At 40.5% G+C, this 19,147-nt stretch overlaps 1 protein-coding gene across 1 annotated transcript; it reads left to right on the top strand.

Moving 5' to 3' along the window:
* Positions 1-6,652: 6,652 nt before the first annotated feature.
* LOC107379318 (free fatty acid receptor 2) lies at positions 6,653-15,074 on the top strand. The gene is made up of 2 exons (XM_015950027.3): positions 6,653-7,626; positions 8,582-15,074. Exon 2 carries the CDS (start codon positions 8,821-8,823, stop codon positions 9,817-9,819), a length of 999 nt encoding a protein of 332 aa, XP_015805513.3. The 5' UTR covers positions 6,653-7,626; positions 8,582-8,820; the 3' UTR covers positions 9,820-15,074.
* Positions 15,075-19,147: the final 4,073 nt, after the last annotated feature.

The raw sequence follows: 19,147 nt of genomic DNA, 5'->3' as shown, positions 1-19,147 counted from the left end.
GACCTGGACCCGGATAGACGGAAGAAGACGAGACGAAATTTAGCGATGGTCAAAAGTGGGTCAAGTCGGGTTCAACTCAAACTCCCTGACTACTTTGGGATTCTTCTCTAAAGGACATCTCCATGGGTCTACAATTTTCATAGTTGTTTCAGGGACTAATATTCATAGCAAGGGCAAATAGAAAAATGCAAGAGGGTGATATTGAGCCATTTCTCATTACTCGTATTGGACCCGGCCTTTCCAGTGAAAGTGTAAGCATCATATAACTTCTGTGATATGTCCAAAAAACATAGTACACAGCAATTATTCAACGTTATATGGATAGGTGCGTTTCCACCGGCCATGAAGTATAATGTTTTGGAGGTGTCCCTGAAGCATAAGAATGCATTACTTACATTTCAAATCAATGTTTTACACTCTATGTTTCCACAGTGCATCAAACTCCATTATTCAAACATCTGGAACATCTTTAAAAAGGATTCTTGTGCAAATTTTCTGTTACTCAACTAGTAAAAAAGTATGTCTTTTCTTCGGTAGCTGAGGTATACAAAACAAATAAACCCAACAGACCTTTCTGGATACATGCTGCCATCTTTCTCCTTGCTTGTTATTGTGTGGCTTGCCGAAATCACGCGCAGTGTTGCACTTCTCCCATGCGTGACTTCATGACCTCGCTGGACACACTGCGTAGAACGCCTTTACTGCCGTTTCGCATCTGAAATGCTTCTGACTGGAAGGGAGCTCTTGGTTAAAACATGTCTTCTAAGTTATACATCGCTCACGCATCCAGTAGAAAGGGTGGGCGAGATCCCTGGTGAGGGTATGGTCAAGCCCAAAAAGGCAGTTCATTGGTCTTAAGAATAAGCTGAGTAATTCTAAAAAAACTTTGCCATCATCTTAAAATGTCTAAAGGGCACACAAGTGAATAATGCAGTGAACATTCACAATAAACATGTTTTAATAAAACATTTGTCATAATTAGTGGGACCTTGAACAATCCCAGATTTCTAAGTTTCACCCCTCTGATTTGATCTTCTTACTGCTTCACTAACTACACGGACCGCACCTTTAATCATTTTTTCTCTCTGAACCTCAACACCATCTGAACCATGTCCCTGTTCTCTTTTGTACCCTCTGTCACAAATATCATTCTATTGCATCAGCTTTGTCCAGCTACATTCTGAGTTTTCTGAACGCCTCGGGTTTATTGGTCTGTGTGTGACCTGCTTTCAACACACCCAATCTTTTCAGAGCCATACGACAAAAGAAATCCTTCTTCTAAAATTTTAAACACACACACCTGCAACACCTGCCTGGATGCTAGATCCTTTTTTGGACTATTAGACGTAGCCAAAACTGGTCAAAGACAGTATGCCAGTTGTTTTACTGTCCAAGGTCAAATCAGCAGAGGTGTGACCAAGTCACTACTTTGCAAGTCACAAGTAAGTTACAAGTTTTTCCAGTCAAGTCTCGAGTCAAGTCCAAGTCAAAGACAACCAAGTCCAAGTCGAGTCCAAAGTCAATGATGTGGAAGTCCAAGTCCTTGACTTCGAATTTTCAAGTCATATTCAAGTCATCTGTCCAACTTCAATTTAATGACAATGATAATAAATAAATTCCAGAATTAAAGCTTCTTAAAGCTTTTTTTTCCTCAAACAAGCAGAAAGTACCACTGAAACTGATTATAAACAAAGTGCTGCTACATTTAGCCGTACAAGATCAAACCCAGAACGAAGAATGATTTAGGATTTTTGTCCATGTCGTGCCACTTTTGTGCTAAAATATCAAATATGTTTAAGTCCTCATCAAGTCAGCTGATGCAAATCGATTCAAGTCGCAAGTCATCGGCGTTCAAGTCTGAGTGAAGTCATAAGTCTTTATAGATTTCATCAAGTCAAGTCAGAAGTCATTAAAATAATGACTCGAGTCCAAGTCATGTGACTCGAGTCCACACCTCTGCAAATCAGTTTATCTATTGCAGCTGTTTTGCTCCATGATGTTCCTGTTTCAAAAGGACTTGATCGTCGTCCAACCATAACGATGACCTTTGTCGTCAGATCAGATTTCGTGTATTGGATTTGAAGCAACAAAATGAGTCCTGAGACCATCAGACAAAAGATTTAATTTCACTACTGTTCTTGCTTGTTTTATTTGCAGCTTTAGTTTTAGCAAAAGAAAAAGATCAAGGTTTGGGCTAAAACACAGTTTCATAACATGGCTAAAGCTATTTCGTCATTTCAGTCAGTTTGAAGTTTTGTGCAACCGCAGAGCATTCTACATGCCTTTCATTCACACAATTGCACTTTGCGGAATAAAATGTATCCAGATTGCTGTTAAGATGCTGTTTCAGGCACGCATGTGTTTTGGTCCGATTTAGGGGAGGGTTTCTCATTATGACTGAAGGTTGGTATCGATTGACATCAATCAGCCGTACGATCTGCTGAATTAATGATTTATAGTGGTGGTGTCCAGTCCTTGTCCGTGAGAGTCACTGTCCTGCATGTTTCAGATGCTTCTCTGCTTCAGCACACCTGATTTGAATCAATTAGTGATTATCAGGCTTCTACAGAGCATTACACCATTGTGCCAGGTGTGCTGGAGCAGGAAACCAATTAAAACATGCAGGATAGTGGCCACCATGAAGGACCACTGCCAGTTTCACTCAGCGAAGATGGATTTAGGCCTAGTCCACACGTAGCCGGGGTTTTTTGAAAACGAATATCCGCCCCTCCAAAAACTTGCATCCACACCACCGCGTTTTAAAAACAAACTCTGTCCACACGTACCCGGATAAATACGTTGTTAAGGACATGCCAGACCTGTAGGTGGCAGTACTTCCCCCGTTCTTAACCTCGTCCTTCGTCTGTGGTCTTCCGCAAGGAGCAGTAATTCTGCTTGCAAAAACAAACAAGCAGAAAGCGCTTGGACAGTTGATGGATCGGGTAGTGACAGAGCACAGCTCTGAGGGCTTCCATGATGTCGGCTAGTGTAAACACAGGTCGCACACGTGATGTCAGCATTTTTTGTCGCGGAAAGTGACGTTGCGGACCTTAAAACTCCGGTTTTGTCCGTCCACACGCAGACACCCAAAACGGAGAAAACGCAGATCTTCACTTTGGCCGGAGTTTTTAAAAAGATCCGTTTTTGTGTGAAAAAACTCCGTTTCCGTGTGGATGACAGGCCAAAACGTAGAAAAATATCTACGTTTTGGCAGATCCCCGGCTACGTGTGGACAGGGCCTTATAAAACCAAAGAGTTTGTTGCCATCTGATATGAATCTGCACCATGGCTTAATGCTGATTGGTTGAACATTTGTTAAAAAATATATAATTATACAAAACAGTTATTTAAAAGGTGCGGTTGACTGGAAAAACATTTTTAATGTTTTTTTTCTGATTACAGTTGGTCACTCTGAGCTTGTCATGCAGGCTGAACATGAAAATTGTTTCCTACACCTATATGCATTAGCTTCTGATAGAAAATAAGACAACAAAAATCTAGAATATTTAAATTCTCACAAGTCAGTGGGAGAGTCGCATTGCTGTTATCCAGTCAGAATCAGGATATCCAGATAAGAGGAAAAAACACTCCAAAACCTGCCATCTGGAGCTCAGCTGTGATGTGGGAAACTTTTAGGTCAGAGAAATGGATCACCAGTATATTTTACCCCCCGAGAACGACTTACAAGGCATTCATTCCTACATAGTATTTAATTTGTTTAACCAACCACTCCTTTAAAATAAAATTAAAATCCTAATTATATACACACACATATATATATATATATATATATATATATATATATATATATATATATACATATATATATGTATGTATGTATGTATGTATGTATGTATGTATGTATGTATATATATATATATATATATATATATATATATATATATATATATATATATATATGTATGTATGTATGTATATATGTATGTATGTATATATATATATATATACATACATACATATATACATATATATATATATATGTATATATATATGTATGTATATATATATATATACATACATATATACATATATATATATATATATATATGTATATATGTATGTATATATATATATATATATATATATATATATATGTATATATGTATGTATATATATATATATATATATATATATATATATATATATGTATGTATGTATGTATATATATATATATACATATATATATATATATATATATATATATGTATGTATGTATGTATATATATATATATACATATATATATATATATATAGTGATAAATAATTTCCATCTTGCGTTTTATGACAAATGGTCAAAAACCTTATAATAATAACATATTATAATACTAATTCTACTACTACTGCTACCACTACTACTGCCACTACTACTACTACTACTAATAAAACATTTTGCAATTAAAATTTAAAAAATATGTTTCTTCCCCATCATTTTTATTCACTTTGATTTGTCTAAAACCGGCGCTCCTAATCAAAACACAAAAAGCACAGCTGATTAATTATATTTATTTTTCTTTAAAAAAGTTAATGAACAATTGTAATTAATTGCGGCTGATGACAAAACAAAACAAAACAAAAAAAAATTTCCCCATCACAACTTCCAAGCTGGATGCCACATAATCAGCACATTGTTCCACATGACGCAGTGGCAGCTTTAATGTGGAAAACAATTCTGACTCAAATGGCATTTTAGAAGATTAGAAAACGTAAAAAATGATGTGTGAGAGTGCAGAATGGGAACTTGTGAACACGTCTGTTTTCATCTGCTTTTCTGTCTGTAGCCAAGAGGCTGAATTGTTTAATTCCTGATGCGGGCTGTCGTGCAGCAATGATGAAATATCGCCAAGGTTACACAAACTTTTGTGGTCAGACAGCATCTCTGAAACTCCCTCATGCCACACTGTAAAACCAACTCTTTCACCACAATTCAGTCACTTGCATAATGCACTGTGACAGTCCAGAATTATGAGAGGAGCACAAACGTGATCACGTGAGGCAGAAAAACAGTTTGTGTTGTCTTGCTTGCCTAAGGGGGCTGAAGAAGTTAAAAGAGAGTTTTAAAATAAAATCAACAGCAGGAAGGAGAAGTGAGTGACAGAATAAAAATGATTAATTTCAAATAAGGGGATATTTGCTGTGCTGAAGTATCTGAATCTCAAGACATTTAAACGTTTAAAGGTGCAGCGTGTAAGAATAAAGTAAGGTTTCAACAGTGAAATAATTCCAAAACTGTCTAATGTCTCGATCATGTTGGAAGGAAGGTTACACAGATTTCATTCTCAGCCAGCTGCAGCGATAGTCAGTTTTTTTCTTTTCAAAATAATGGAAAGAGGGTCATTAATACTGTTTTTACCATCAGTAAGTGTGAGGTTGTTGCGTCTCCTGCAAGCTCACGCTACAGCGCCTGCATTTGTAACTCAATCATGGCAGGAAAAATTCCAGAGTTGTTTAAAGAATCAAAGCCAAGAGCAACCCAAAAGTTATTTCTTGTACCCCTAAGAAGCCACAGCATCTTTTTTGTTTTAATCTAATATCAGGTGAAGAAGGCTAGTGGCTAACACTGAGCTAGCAATGCTAACAGTGAATTAGATGCAAATAGTCAGCTCTAAAAATATCTAAATCTACTTTTTCAATTACCAACAACTGTGAAGTGAACAGTGTATGTGTGAAATGAACAATGAGTCAAACATGAAATTTTACTTCCTCAAATGAGTCGTTCAGTGCAATAGTAGCAAGCTAACAGCCAGACGGTAAATACAACACTTCTATACCGGTCGCATATTACCGTAATTAGTGTAGTAAGTACTCCTTGCCATTAAACACCCAATTGTGCTAGCACCAGATAAGACAATGTATTTATATACTTATCAACTTATACTGTCTGACTTGTCTCTGCTTGGCATCTAGAATCTTCTGGTGCTGAACTGGCGACAGCCACGAAACACACAAAACAGGAGAGAGACAGATTGCAGTAACCAAATTTGTCCGTAGGATGTCACCTTACTCCGTTTTTACACACTGAACCTTTAATGACTCAGCTTGAGAGAGAGAACCTGAGAGATAACCATTTAGCCTGTCGGAACTGTCCGGGTAATTCATCTGGACATTTGTTGTATGCTCGTGAAACTTTTCACTAGGCCAGCCCGAAAGGGCCCCCTTCGGGGCTATATGTAAAGTGAAGCAGAATGAAATAAAAATAAAATACGCAATGTTTATGCTGATTTAAATTCACCATTTCTTAAATGAAAACACACAAAAATGTGATGGAAATTCCCTGACAACGTCGCAGTTTACAGAGGTTTGTGATCTACAGAGCTCCTTAAAAACTGCACGTTTCTGTCATTGACCACCACTTTCACATCACAAAGTCACTCTCCTCGTCTCCCGAATGGATTAAAATACGATTTATTTTGACAGAATAAAATTTGTAATGTTTGTGGACACCTTCTGTTGCTGTTTGCAGCTGCAATGTCTGAGTTACGCTGATGTCTTAGCAAAGACCTGAGATGGACGATTCTGTATGGAGACACAATGGCTGGAGAACAAACATTAATTCTCCCGATCACTTCTCTCACTTCCAGAAATTTCCTGGAACTCAACAGTGGAAAAACGCCTTTTAAGCCACATCAAAAGGGCTCAGTTCACCCTGAGTCGTTATATCTTCATGTAAGTGACTTTGTAAACATTGAGCAGGACTACCTGAGCTTCCCGAGTCACCTGCTCACGACAGAGCTGACCTGCTGCTTCGATTTTAGCAAAATGCAGAGGCGGGCAATAACTTCTGACATCACGGAGAGTCCGTCAGCAGCAGAGTACAGAATGATCTTGAAGTCTGATTGGTCTCTTCTGACTAACGTTTACTTTATTATGTTTTCTACATCCAACATGTGACATACATCACTCACTATCCAAACAGCAAGCCTCTGTTTGTCAACCATATAGCTGCTGCCTTCACCACATGCTGTGCAGGGAGGGACAGCTCTGATAACAGGTTGCCTCCTTCTCCTCGTGTCTCACGGTTTACGAGACATTGGAGAAGAGGCGCCGGGCATGGAAAACTAAATGCGATTAAATGGCCTACAATCAAGCATGCTTGCAGAAACCGCCTGTGACAGTCATGGTGCAAAAAGGCCAGCTGTTACCGGGGAAACCATGTTTGGCGAATAAGGGAGATAAACTGGGGCAGCATCTCTTTAATAATGATTTCTATTATTTGCACTGCATGTTTAGATTATCATGTAAATAAGGGCAGCCGAAGCCTGGAGAATAGAGGAGATCAAACAAAAACAACGGAGCAGTCGCCACATGGTGGTGGTCTGACGAGACACTCGCAGTGGAGGTGAGCCGCAATTACCTTTTGTTTCTTTGAAGCCTGTTGGAAATGGGAAGCTCATGAAAGTGGAATTTATAGACTGACACATCTCCACCACAGACGAGAGAGGGGGAAGTTTGCAGGTTGCTTCAGTTGGTGTTACTTCTTTAGTTTCTACACGTTCTCCTGAGTCGGGCTAGAACAACACTTCCTCTTCCTGTTTGATTGGACTATAAGAGCTGAACTTCTGTCACAACCGTTACCTGTTCACTCGATGCAGCTCCATACGTGAAAAGGTAAGAACACAGGGACTTAAAATATATTTAGTTATTTCCTTTTCTCACACGTGCTTATATTTTGCCCCTTCCCATAAGAAAATGCAGAACGGACAGTTAAAAACTTTGTGAAGTAATTTCTGTGTTTGTAGTGAACTTAGAACCTGTTTTATATTTAAATGAGGGTCATCATTTTCACAGCATGCCCACTATTTGTGTATGTAGTAACAAAATGGTCTGGAAGCTAAAGATAAAAGCATCACTGCCGTATATTTACAGCAGGGAGCATGCAATAACACTGTATTAGGTTTGTGTACACACCCATAAGCTCATTAAGAAATAATTCACCCCTCTAATATAGTTTGAGGTGCTGATAAGGAAATATATTTAAAAAGTACACTGCAAAAAATTACGTCTAAGAAAGTAAAAATCTTCTTTATTAGACATTTTATCTTATTTTTAGTCTAAAGAGAAAATAAATTCTTCTCAAGAAAATTACATTCCTTAAATTAAATATTTTTAAATATGATGTAAACTTTCTGGTTTTGAGTGAAGAAATCTGCCAGTGGGGTCACAAATGTAGCTTATCTAGAAATCTTAAAACTAGCAAAATAGCCAAATTTTAGGTTTAGTACCACAGTCATCGTCACACATTGGTGAAATTAGGGTTAGGCAACTTTTGCGTACTCCATTGGCACATTTCTTTATTCAAAATAAGAAAATTTGGATCACATTTAAGAAAATGTACCTTATTTTCAGTAAAATTATTTTTCTAGAGAAGAATTTATTTTCTTTTAGAATAAAAATGAGATAAAATCTCGAAAAAATTAGGCTTTGTTTTCTTAGAAATCAGTTTTTGCAGTGTAGGCCATTTATTTTAGATGTTTTATAGATCAATACCTACATACACCTTATTAATGCATGAACAACACAACCTTTTCAGTGTGAAAATCCCTTTTTCTTCTCTTCTTGGCAGAGCTCTGGAGGAAACGTTGAGTGCTCGGTTGTCGGTGGGGACAGGAAAACCACGTTGTCTTGTTGGATTTTGTTCCAGGCCACTGGCTCAATAAGGACTCGTCGTGTATTGTGGTTCAAACGGCGTGACAGATCAAACCTCCCTTCGCTGCCGTCTATTCGCCTCATGGTGGGAGTCAAGGACACGATGTGACACGTCTCAATCCCTGACAGATCAGAGCGGTTAACACCAAAAGCAACATGCAGGAGTGTCATACTGGCTTGTGCCTCTCTGTCTACATCATCACCTTCGTGTTGGGCTTCCCGACAAACATCCTGGCCTTCTACACCTTTTTGAAGAAAGTGAGGCAGAGACCCACGCCGATTGACATCCTTCTCCTCAACCTGACCATATCTGACCTCCTCTTCCTCCTGTTTTTGCCCTTCAAGATGCAGGAGGCCATGGACGACATGAAGTGGAATATGCCTTATGCTCTCTGCCCGCTGTCTGGCTTTGTCTTCTACATGACCATCTACAACAGCACCTTCTTCCTCACTGCTGTCAGCGTGGAGCGCTACTTGGGGGTAGCTTTTCCCATCAAACACAGCCTGAAGCGCAAGCCGGTGTACGCTGTTGCTGCTAGCATCTTCTTCTGGATTTTCTCCTTCCTTCATTTAAGCATCGTCTTCATAGTTCCGTTTATTAGACAAGAAAACCTCCCAAATACCACCGACTCTGTTGGCGAAGTGAAAAGGGACGTGTGTTATGAAAACTTCACCAAAGCTCAGCTGGAGGTTCTACTCCCGGTGCGTCTGGAGCTCTGTTTGGTTCTCTTTTGCATCCCTTTCCTCATTTCCAGCTTCTGCTATATCAACTTCATCCGGATTCTGTCAAAGCTGCAGCACATCGACCGGCGCCGGCGCCTCCGAGCCATCGGCATGGCTCTGGGAACGCTGGTGGTTTTTGCTTTATGCTTTGGCCCCTATAACGTCTCACACATCGTGGGATTCATCACAAAACGGAGTCCCGACTGGAGAGACAAAGCTCTGTTGTGCAGCACCTTCAACACCTGTCTGGACCCTTTTATTTTCTACTTTTCCTCCTCCGCGGTGAGAGGAACCGTCGGGAGTTTGATGGAAGGGGTTAAAAGCCGCCTCGGCAGGTGCCTGTCCTGTCACATGTTCCAGGCTTACAGGGGGGGAATTAACAAGACTCCAAGAGATAAGGAACACAAACAAGCGCAGATCAATACTATCTGAGTTGACGGGCAGAGAACTGGGAGCAGCAGCCTCTGCTAATTTCTTCATCTCTGCTAGCAGGAAATTAATCCCATGTTTATGTTTTTACACACATGAAAATGGCCTGGCTGTAAACATGGCGGCATGTTTTGTTAGAATCTCTGATGAACTTCTGAATCCGAGGCAATCGTCTGTTTGCCCGAGTGAGCCACGTTGTCTTTTCTTACTTTTATTGCAAAGCTGCAGAGACGGGCTGCCTTGAACTGTTACATGAAATAATAGAAGCTTTTTTTTTTTTTTTTTTGCATTAAGCAGCAGGATTTCACCATAACTCCCATAATGCAGTTTGGTGTTGTAGAGACGTACCAATGAGATGTCAACAAAACAACACCTAAGCTGTGGATTTAGACGTTTTTCCCTCACCAGAAAAGGAGATCCTATCTACGCCAGCCTTAATCGCGTATGTGCACGTACATGCACCTGTGTGTCAGTTTGCAGCAGCATGCTTGTTACATGTAAGCATCTAGGCATCACATCATTATCAAATAATATGTTGGAAATATATGCATTTTGTACGTTTTCATTCTGGTGAACCACTGTAATTTTATTTATGCTGTCAAAGCAAATAGAAATGTTATTTTCATACACAAATAGAAATTTTAAATAATTAATGACTCTGTGTTTTCTTCAGAAACCAGTCTGATAAATGAAGTGTGTGTTCTTCGGGACTACGTGGCAAAAGGAGGAAGTTCCGATGCACAAATAACCCCCCTTAACTGTAAATTAAAAGGATTAATAACCGTGCCAGGAACAGAACTCAGCCAAAGGTTCTTGTTTGAAGAAAGTAAACAGAAAAAGACTAATTTTCTTTTGAAAGAATGACTGACGAAGGCTCTTTGTTCACTCCAATGTCGTCATCAGATCAGTCAGGTTGTGTAAGATTCAAAGGTTCGAATTAATAAAAAGGATTATAGGTGAGTAATCGAAACTTTACTGAGCACCAATCCAGCTTGTTTTCCACGTCACTAATCTGGTTCCACTATAAATCCATTTGAATGCTCACATTCACACATACGCATCATTTCTGGCGTTGGTGTTTGTGGTCAGAGCTAAATTTAAAAAAACTTCCCACAGCTCAGAAATCGAGATCTCACTCAGGGTGCTGTAAGCACAAACATGAGCGCGCACGGATGTCTGTGATCTGTAAAGATTACGCCTGTGGTGGTTCAGCTAATCGTTGCATCTTTTTGAGAAGTGGATGGTAATGAATTTTTTTCTGTTGTGGACACAAAAAACCGTGAATGACTAGGATGAGCAGGCTACCAGCCGCTGATGAACAAATCATCAAGCAGCTGTCACTGTCAGCATGCTGCAGTGATGAACCGGGACAAATAAGCAGCTTTGATGTGCGGGAGGAAATGGATCAGGATGTACAGAGCAGGAAGGCAAAATAACGAGTAAGAATCTGAAGGCAAACATACAGAAACATGAGGGAGGAATCTTGTTTATGTTTTCACAGAATTTCTCCCGACTGAAATTTGTTTGTTGGCTCGAGCAGCAGCCCTAAAAAAACAACACTCCTTTCCTATTTCATTTTATGCTTCCTGAGATACCGTAATTGGTTACTGCATCAGTTTTGATAAGTAACGGTGATAAGACCAAAAGGAAAACACCCGTGTGTGTATGTGTGTGTGTGTGTGTGTGTGTGAGAGAGAGAGAAAGCATGTCGAAGTGAGCGTGAGGGCACACGTGTGTGTGTTTGCCAAAGGCAGAGAGAAACGTCCTCACACAACAAGCTTTCTTCCCGTTGCACCCGGATGTGTTTGACTGCTACGAAGAAACACAAATCAAACACACTTTTTAATAGCTTCCTGTAAAACCTACGCAAGAGGTTTACGGTCAGCCTGTCCAGTAAAACCAGAAGTCACGGCAGAGAGAAAACCCCGCTGGAGGATGCTCAGATGTGTGAAGCATCTGAAAAGTGGAACATAAGAAAAAACACCCTCAATTTTTCTTTTTTTTTTCCCCTCGGAAAAAAACACAAAATTCAAAAATATATATTTTTTTATAGTTTAGACTGACAGGAACAACTCATTAATTGTTCCAGTTAGGCTGTATTTCAACATCTGATCCATACTAACAGTAAATAAAAGCAGAAAACAAGATACAGCAGGGCTCCATCAGCTGGGGGCTCAGGCAGGCTGCCAACAGTAGTTGTTGGTTGGGAGGGTGCAACTGGCATCTGGCAGGTGATCGATACAAGCTGCAGCACTTTTGTGGGTCCAGGTGAGTGTGACCTTACTTGGGTGGAATCCTCCAGTGAGACAAATGTGATCAGGGTAGTTTGGAGGATTGATTTTGGAGCTAAGGTAAGGCTAGGATTAAAGGAAAAGTACAAAATGAAAATCGTGTCGGATTTGCCTTCTAAAATAACGATGAAGAATATTTGTTAAATATGCATGGAACAAAATGTGATAAAAAGAGAAATGCAAGGGTAAACAAAAAAAATCATGATCGGGGCCATGTTTTTAAACTGTAGTCATTTCAGATGTGCAGTAGATTGCAGAAAGCTTAAAGAGGTCCTTCACTGAGTTCGACTTACAAGGCATTCATTCCTACTATAGACCACTGCAAAAGTATTAAAGTGGCAGTGTGTAGTTTCATGGCACTAGGGGGCAGTGTATACCTTTCAGGGTAGTTTCACACCTGTGAAGCAGAAAGCATGGGACCTCAGCGTGACTCGTCAGAATTTGATGGTCCTTCAGTTAATGACTTCGCGAGAATGTAATGCCGATTTTAGTTTTCCGGCAATGTACTTTTCAGATCACTCAGGGTCCTGCGCCTGCCGATGACATCATCATACTACAGCATACTATGCATATCTTTTTTGATTCTCTTCCATATATTTTATAAAGTGTTTAGCAGTTTTGTTATTAAATTTGTGTTTCTTACTGCCTAAATATTTTTGAAAGTGATAACGTAACGTCTGTAAGTTGTACGTCCAGCCAATCATCTAGTGTGATGTCATTGACAGGCGCAGGATCCCGGACCAGCCAGAAGGAAACATGGCATCTAATATGGGTGTTTCTCAATATCAAGGCACCTGACCTGCAAGGCAACGTCTTTCAAGGCCAGCCTTTTACTTTTTAAATTGTGTATATATTGGTTAAATTAAATATGTAAGCGAGCTACTAAGCAACTAACCAACCCTAGATAGCTGCTTTGGATAAAAATAAAACATTTTTGATATCAACCTGATAGCTACAATTAGTTGACTTACATTCAAACTTGAAATTTGCCCCTGAAGTAGCTGCATGGCTCCTGATCAGCCATTCATTTGAAAATACTGCGGTGTATTCTGGGAATTTTTTGACCAAAGCTAGGCTAAATGATAAATGATAAATGGCCCACACTTGTATAGCACCTCTCAGAGTAAGGACTCTAAAGCGCTTTACACTACAGTGTATCATTCATCCATTCACACACACATTCACACACTGATGGTGATGAGCTACCATGTAGCCACAGCTGCCCTGGGGCAGACTGACAGAGGCGAGGTGAGGCAGACGCTACAAGGCACTTCCCGCCTCGGTAGAACGTGAACATTGGAACATGCCTTGGTGGGTCCTGCTGATGTATCTCCTGGGCAACCCGGGGTGGGACCAAGGCATCAAGGCGAAGTTCCTTGGAACCATTGAGAAACACCCATGGTGTCTCCCAAAGATGCCCTATTTAGACCTGATTGTTATGGTTATATGGTACCAAGTTGTCAACATTTTTCTACAACAACAACGTTTCAATGGATATTTCCAGAGATTAATGGTAAAAACTACACATTTTTCTCTTTAAAAATATGAGTGGAGCTTCTTTAACTGACAGAAAATAAACTCAAAACAACAAATTAATTCATGTGAAAAATAGACATTCGAAAGTTTATTTTTGAAAGCACAAATATGTGGAATATCAGAGGCTATCTGGCAAAGGTAACATTGCATTCAGGGGAAATCGAAAGAAAGCTTTTTATGAGGGATTTCCACATAATAATTTGGCCATCCCTCCCTGCCTTGTTTTCTGGTGAGTTTCAATTCCCTGGGCAAGATCAATACAAGGCTTGCGAATCGTGTTGGGGTGATTATTTCTAGATCTGTCAAGAAGCTGCTCAGGCAAAAAGATGAAATCAAAGGGAATTTCACGACTTGAATTTTTATAGACTGAGCCTGGCCATTCATTCTACGGTGATGCATGGAGTACACACTGTGGCTCTGCTACACCCAGGATACAAATGAGACATAATTACCTGCATGGCAACATCTCTCAAATGGAGAGAAACCTAATAAATTGTGGGCATGTTCATTTCTGAAACCAGCTATTTGTTTCTCACCAAAGACAAACAGCTTGGTGCCGTTTCTCTTCTCTGGGTCTTTCTGAGGGACGTTCACCTCGGAGTATACCAGAATCCTTCAGTGTTACCTTAGTGGTCACCAGAGAGGAGGTTTGCTTCTCCTTCACAAAGATCTGCCTCGGAGGCTTTGGGATGAGCAGCTCTCCCGGCTTCTCTTTGAACCGCTGAACCCCGTACTTCTGGGACTCATCTTGAAAATGACAGGACAGGGTGGCCTTTATGACAGTGAGAGATGGAGGATATTGTTGAACCCTCAGTCCCTTTGGTGTTGCTGTCAAGCCTAAAGTCAGACCCATTAATACAATGTGTTATACAAGGTACTTTGACAACAAAAACTTTGAATATGTGTCCAGAAAGCGTGGATGGAGGTCGAATTGGGATTTGTCATGTTTGCAAGTTGGTGGGCGGGAGTTCCCTTTGGGCCACACATATCAAAATCAATCTAAAAGGTGTTTGTAATAAAATGCACTGCTTCTCTCTTGTTTTGCAACTTAAAAAACTATAACAATGTTGTCCAATACCTTTTAATCATTATTATTGTATGTCTCTTACCCTTTGTTGAAGGATTTTCAGGTGGCAAGGGTCAATTTTATTTCTTTGCTAATTTTCTGTTGTTATACAATAAAATGTAAGCTGTTATAGTACAAAAAAGTTTCAAGCTCATTTGTTTCCCAGATTTGCTAATAAAGCTTTAAGCTGCTGTCTAGTTATAAAATTACCATTAGCTCCGCTTTTAAAATGGGATTTATGTATTTTACTATATAAGCATGACCTGTGGCTACACACACACACACACACACACACACACACACACACACACACACACACACACACACACACACACACACACACACACACACACACACACACACACACACCAAATGACGCTTTGCACAGCTAAATTAAAATCACAATCAATTGTTGTTTACATTCAACAGCAATGTTTTTCTCACCAAAAAAAAATCCATTTATCGACTTTTCCAGCTCAGGATAAATCACAAAATTGATAGGATTTAGCCTCAAGGGAAAAACGCAAAAATAGATAAACAATTATGAACTTGGAAGATGAAATTCCATGAAATCAATAGAAGTTTGGATGTAATTATTTGAAATCAATGTATCATAAAATGGCAATTAAAACATTTATATCGCAAGCTAAATTAATATTTTTTGTCATTACTCATTCCATCAAATCGATTTTATATTGTAAATGGTAAATTTAACGTGTTCTTGTGGTGATTTGATAAATAATCAGTGTTTCAGATAGAAAACTACTGATGTGTTTTCAGATTTATGTGTTATTTTTCGTGCAAACAATAGAAAACAGCTGAGATCTAATTCACTCGAAGCTGAAAATGTTCTCTCAGGTTCACTTTCATTTGAAGCGTTGTGAGCCCTACATTGTGATGATCTCAGCTGTTTTATCTCACCAGACACACAATGGTAAGATGTTAAGGTTCATTAAAGGGTCGTGTCTCAGCACAAACCTAAATCCTAGTAACCGAGAGGCTTTTAAAAAACTACATACGTCAGTGTCTACAAAGCCAATAGGTGCTTTGTCTGCAGGCGGCCAGAAACCACATCACTATGTTAGACATGATGTGGTTCTACAGCATTATTTAGCATCTTGATCAATGCTGATACTTTAAGACCTTAAGTCTTACTTTACTTACTGGATTTCTTTATAGGGCAGAATGTAAAGCAGCATTTACGTTGCAGCTTGGTTCAAATGAAGCAAACCAAAAAGTCAGAGCCGCGTCTGAGCTGCTTTCTATGTAATTTAGTTTGTTCTGAGAACAGCTGGTTTATTACATAATAAACAAGCCACACCTCTTTACATCTGCATGTTCCAACCAAGGGCAGCCTTTGTCTGAATATTCTGAAGCCAATCCGGAAAAGACAAAAAAATTGCAGTTCTCCCCTCATCTACTGGGGGCTGGCACCAGAAACGAGTAAAAATGCCAACTTCACAGCAGAAATAAACATGTTTACAGCCTGGTTCACAAAACCATTTTAGGCTTAATAGGTCTAGTCCAGGGGTATTCAAACCCGGGCCTGGAGATCCCACCACATTTTAGTGGTGGGATCTCCAGGGCTCTACCACCTGAGCTACTGCTGCCCTGTCTTGGCGGTGGCCATGGGTTGCTGCCTAGCGGCTGCATTGCCCCTGAGTAGGTCTGGGTGGGGGCCTGGGGCTCAGGGTGTGGGGGTGGCCGGCCCCATGTGGGGATCTGGGCGGGGCCTTGGGGGTCGGGTCCTGACATGTACGCTGCCGGGAAGAAGGCGGGAACATGCGGCAGTGCCTGGTCCAGGCTCAGAGGCCTCAGGTAGACCTTGGCTCCTCTGCTGTCCCATCACGGGGGAGGGGGATGTCCAGGAGGGGGACGACCCAAGCTTACATGGATGTTCTATGTTTGATATATTCTAGAAGCTGTACAAACGCAGGGATGGGAGTAGATATTCTGCTGGGGTGGGGCTGTGTTGGTTCCCTCGGACTCCATGGAGCTCTGTGATGCTGCTGCTTTGGGCCCGGGTAAGATGGGCTGGAGTCTCCATGCCCTGGGTGGCATTTTGGCAGCGGAGGTGCCTATTGGGGCCAGTGGGGGAGCTGGCTCTCTGGAGGGCTTAGGCTCACCAGCCATTCCTCCCGATCCCCACACATTTTTCTCTTCCTGCTCCCTCACATCATCACACAAACACGCACATAGGACCTTGCGGGGTGGACAAGTCAGGGCGTGCGGGTATGGACCCCATTCACGCATTCCTGTGGCAGCCTGCCCCCTAATATTATTTGCACATTAAACACTTCCACCAACGACATTCCACGCAAACACACCCTTAGGGCATTGGGAGTGAGCACATTCAACGGTATTTGGCAAGGGCATTTCTCAGTCTCATCCCAAGTGCCGGTGCCCACTTCTAGTTTTAAACTGTGCTTCGACACAGAGGGCTGTGGGTGCAAGTGGGGTGGTGTGGTGGCATCAGCTGGCATAGGCCAGACGATGCCTGCACTGCCTGCTCACCACAGCCACGAATACACCTCATCATTACGCACCAGCACAGTATTGGAGCAGGCGGCGGGAGACTAGAGGTCTTTGCACACCTCTGTTGTTGCTTGGCTTCTGGGGGCTGGAGGCTAGGAGGGGGATCTGGCCATCTGGCTGGGGTCTGGGTTGGTGGGTCACTTTGCTCAGCGTTGGGCGGGGGAGCCTGCTCATCAGCACCCCAGCAGAAAGGGTCGAACGTGTTATTGGAGCCTGTGGAAACCCATTGTCCAATATTTATATGTCGATGCACCTACTGAACCCCTGATCAGAAAAACGCTGCATGCTTCCCTGTTTGGAACCCAGAATGAGCTAATATTTTCCCAAACCTGTGTTCTCCTTTTGACTTTTTCATGTGCTACAGCAGTGAATATAAATGCCCCGAGCCATCTAATGAGCTCCAGTATGATAAATTCAAATATGCGTTCTCTGAGAAGGAGGGGGAAAAAAACCCTGGAAATCTCAGTCATCAAATCTGGGAACTTTGTTTCAAGTTGGGGGAAAACTTCTCTGCTTAGGTATTAGTTTGCTTAATTGAAGGAAAAAGGTTTGGTTCTAAAAAGTACCGTAATTATGGTGATTTAAAGGAGCCTTGCTTTGCTGCTTGAAAGTCAATGATGTTCAAAATTGATAAAAGACGGCGAGTTTGAGTGCCAAAAATACAAACTCTTTTGATAAACACCGGATTGTTGCTAAATAAACACAATACAGACACAATTTGTTTAAAATGTGTTTAGGTTTCCGCTGAATAGTGCTCCATTATTTTGGCGAGCAGAAAACAGCTGCTAAGTAAATGATAATTACAAAAAATAACAACAGGAAATGATGATCGAAAGCATTGCATTTTTGCAGTACTCACAATTAGGTGACAAAGCAAAAGAATTATGCACAAACGGAAGCCACGTTGCTCATCATATTTCATTTGAATTTTAAATGATGATTTCTTACCACAGTGTTCTTTCTCATTCAAATTTTACCAATGTCGAGAAATTCTTTTAGTGATACGGTTATAAAAATAAACTAGAATTGAAATAAAATTCTTTAATTTGAGAAGTGAGAATAATTTGTACTGTAAAATTTCATGAACCCAACATTTGTCACACATTTAAATGTATTTAAGTTCCGTCGTAGTCTTCAGTAAACTGTAAAAATAAAAAGAAAGTCTTGTATTACTTATCATTTTAATTGCGTGCTTCACTTAAAATGTAAACCAAGATCACCATATGCTGAGGAATAATAAAATTGTGGCCATTTTTCTGCTATTTAAGGTTGATTTAAGGTTATTTAAAGTTATAAGTGCATGGAGCATGTGTTAAAGATTACTCTTAACTGCTATGACATCAGAGTTTAGATTTATATCTGTTTGTTATGAACTGACGTCACAATAAAATGACAGTGTAAGGCTCCACCTATTTACTATCTGTCACAAATGAATGAGCTTACCGCTTGATGGAGATGCAGTCACCCGTCAGAAAGAAGACTATGTCTGATTTCTTATTTATCCTCACTCAAGTTCTAGTGCCATAACACAGCGCAAAGCAACTCTGCCAACAGAAATTGACATTGAGTGTTAATCAATGTCAAGGCACCTGGCCTTGCACGGCGATGTCTTGTGAGGCCAGGCGCCTTGCATACAAGGACACTGTCCTTCACTGGTAAAAAAAAACAAAAAACAAAACAAAAAAAAAAAACGGTTAAATGGAGCAGACTTGCATCATGTGACCACAGCTTCTGTTGTTCATTTAAACTAGAAAATTGCCCTCGAAGTAGCTGCTAGCTCTGATCCGGCATCCTTTAGAAAATACTGCGCTGTATTCTGGGAAATTTTTGACCAAGCCTAGGCTACAAGATACCTCCCATGTATCCTTGCTCAGCTAGCTAAACGGCTGACAAAGGGAGAACA

This window comes from Nothobranchius furzeri, chromosome 5 (assembly GCF_043380555.1).
Source record: "Nothobranchius furzeri strain GRZ-AD chromosome 5, NfurGRZ-RIMD1, whole genome shotgun sequence".
Classification (NCBI taxonomy): Eukaryota; Metazoa; Chordata; class Actinopteri; order Cyprinodontiformes; family Nothobranchiidae; genus Nothobranchius; species Nothobranchius furzeri.
This window is presented reverse-complemented; position numbering and strand designations above follow the sequence as displayed.

Bases quoted from the DNA above. Each gene is read 5' to 3' on its own strand.
- LOC107379318 (XM_015950027.3), top strand. From the start codon at position 8,821: ATGCAGGAGTGTCATACTGGCTTGTGCCTCTCTGTCTACATCATCACC.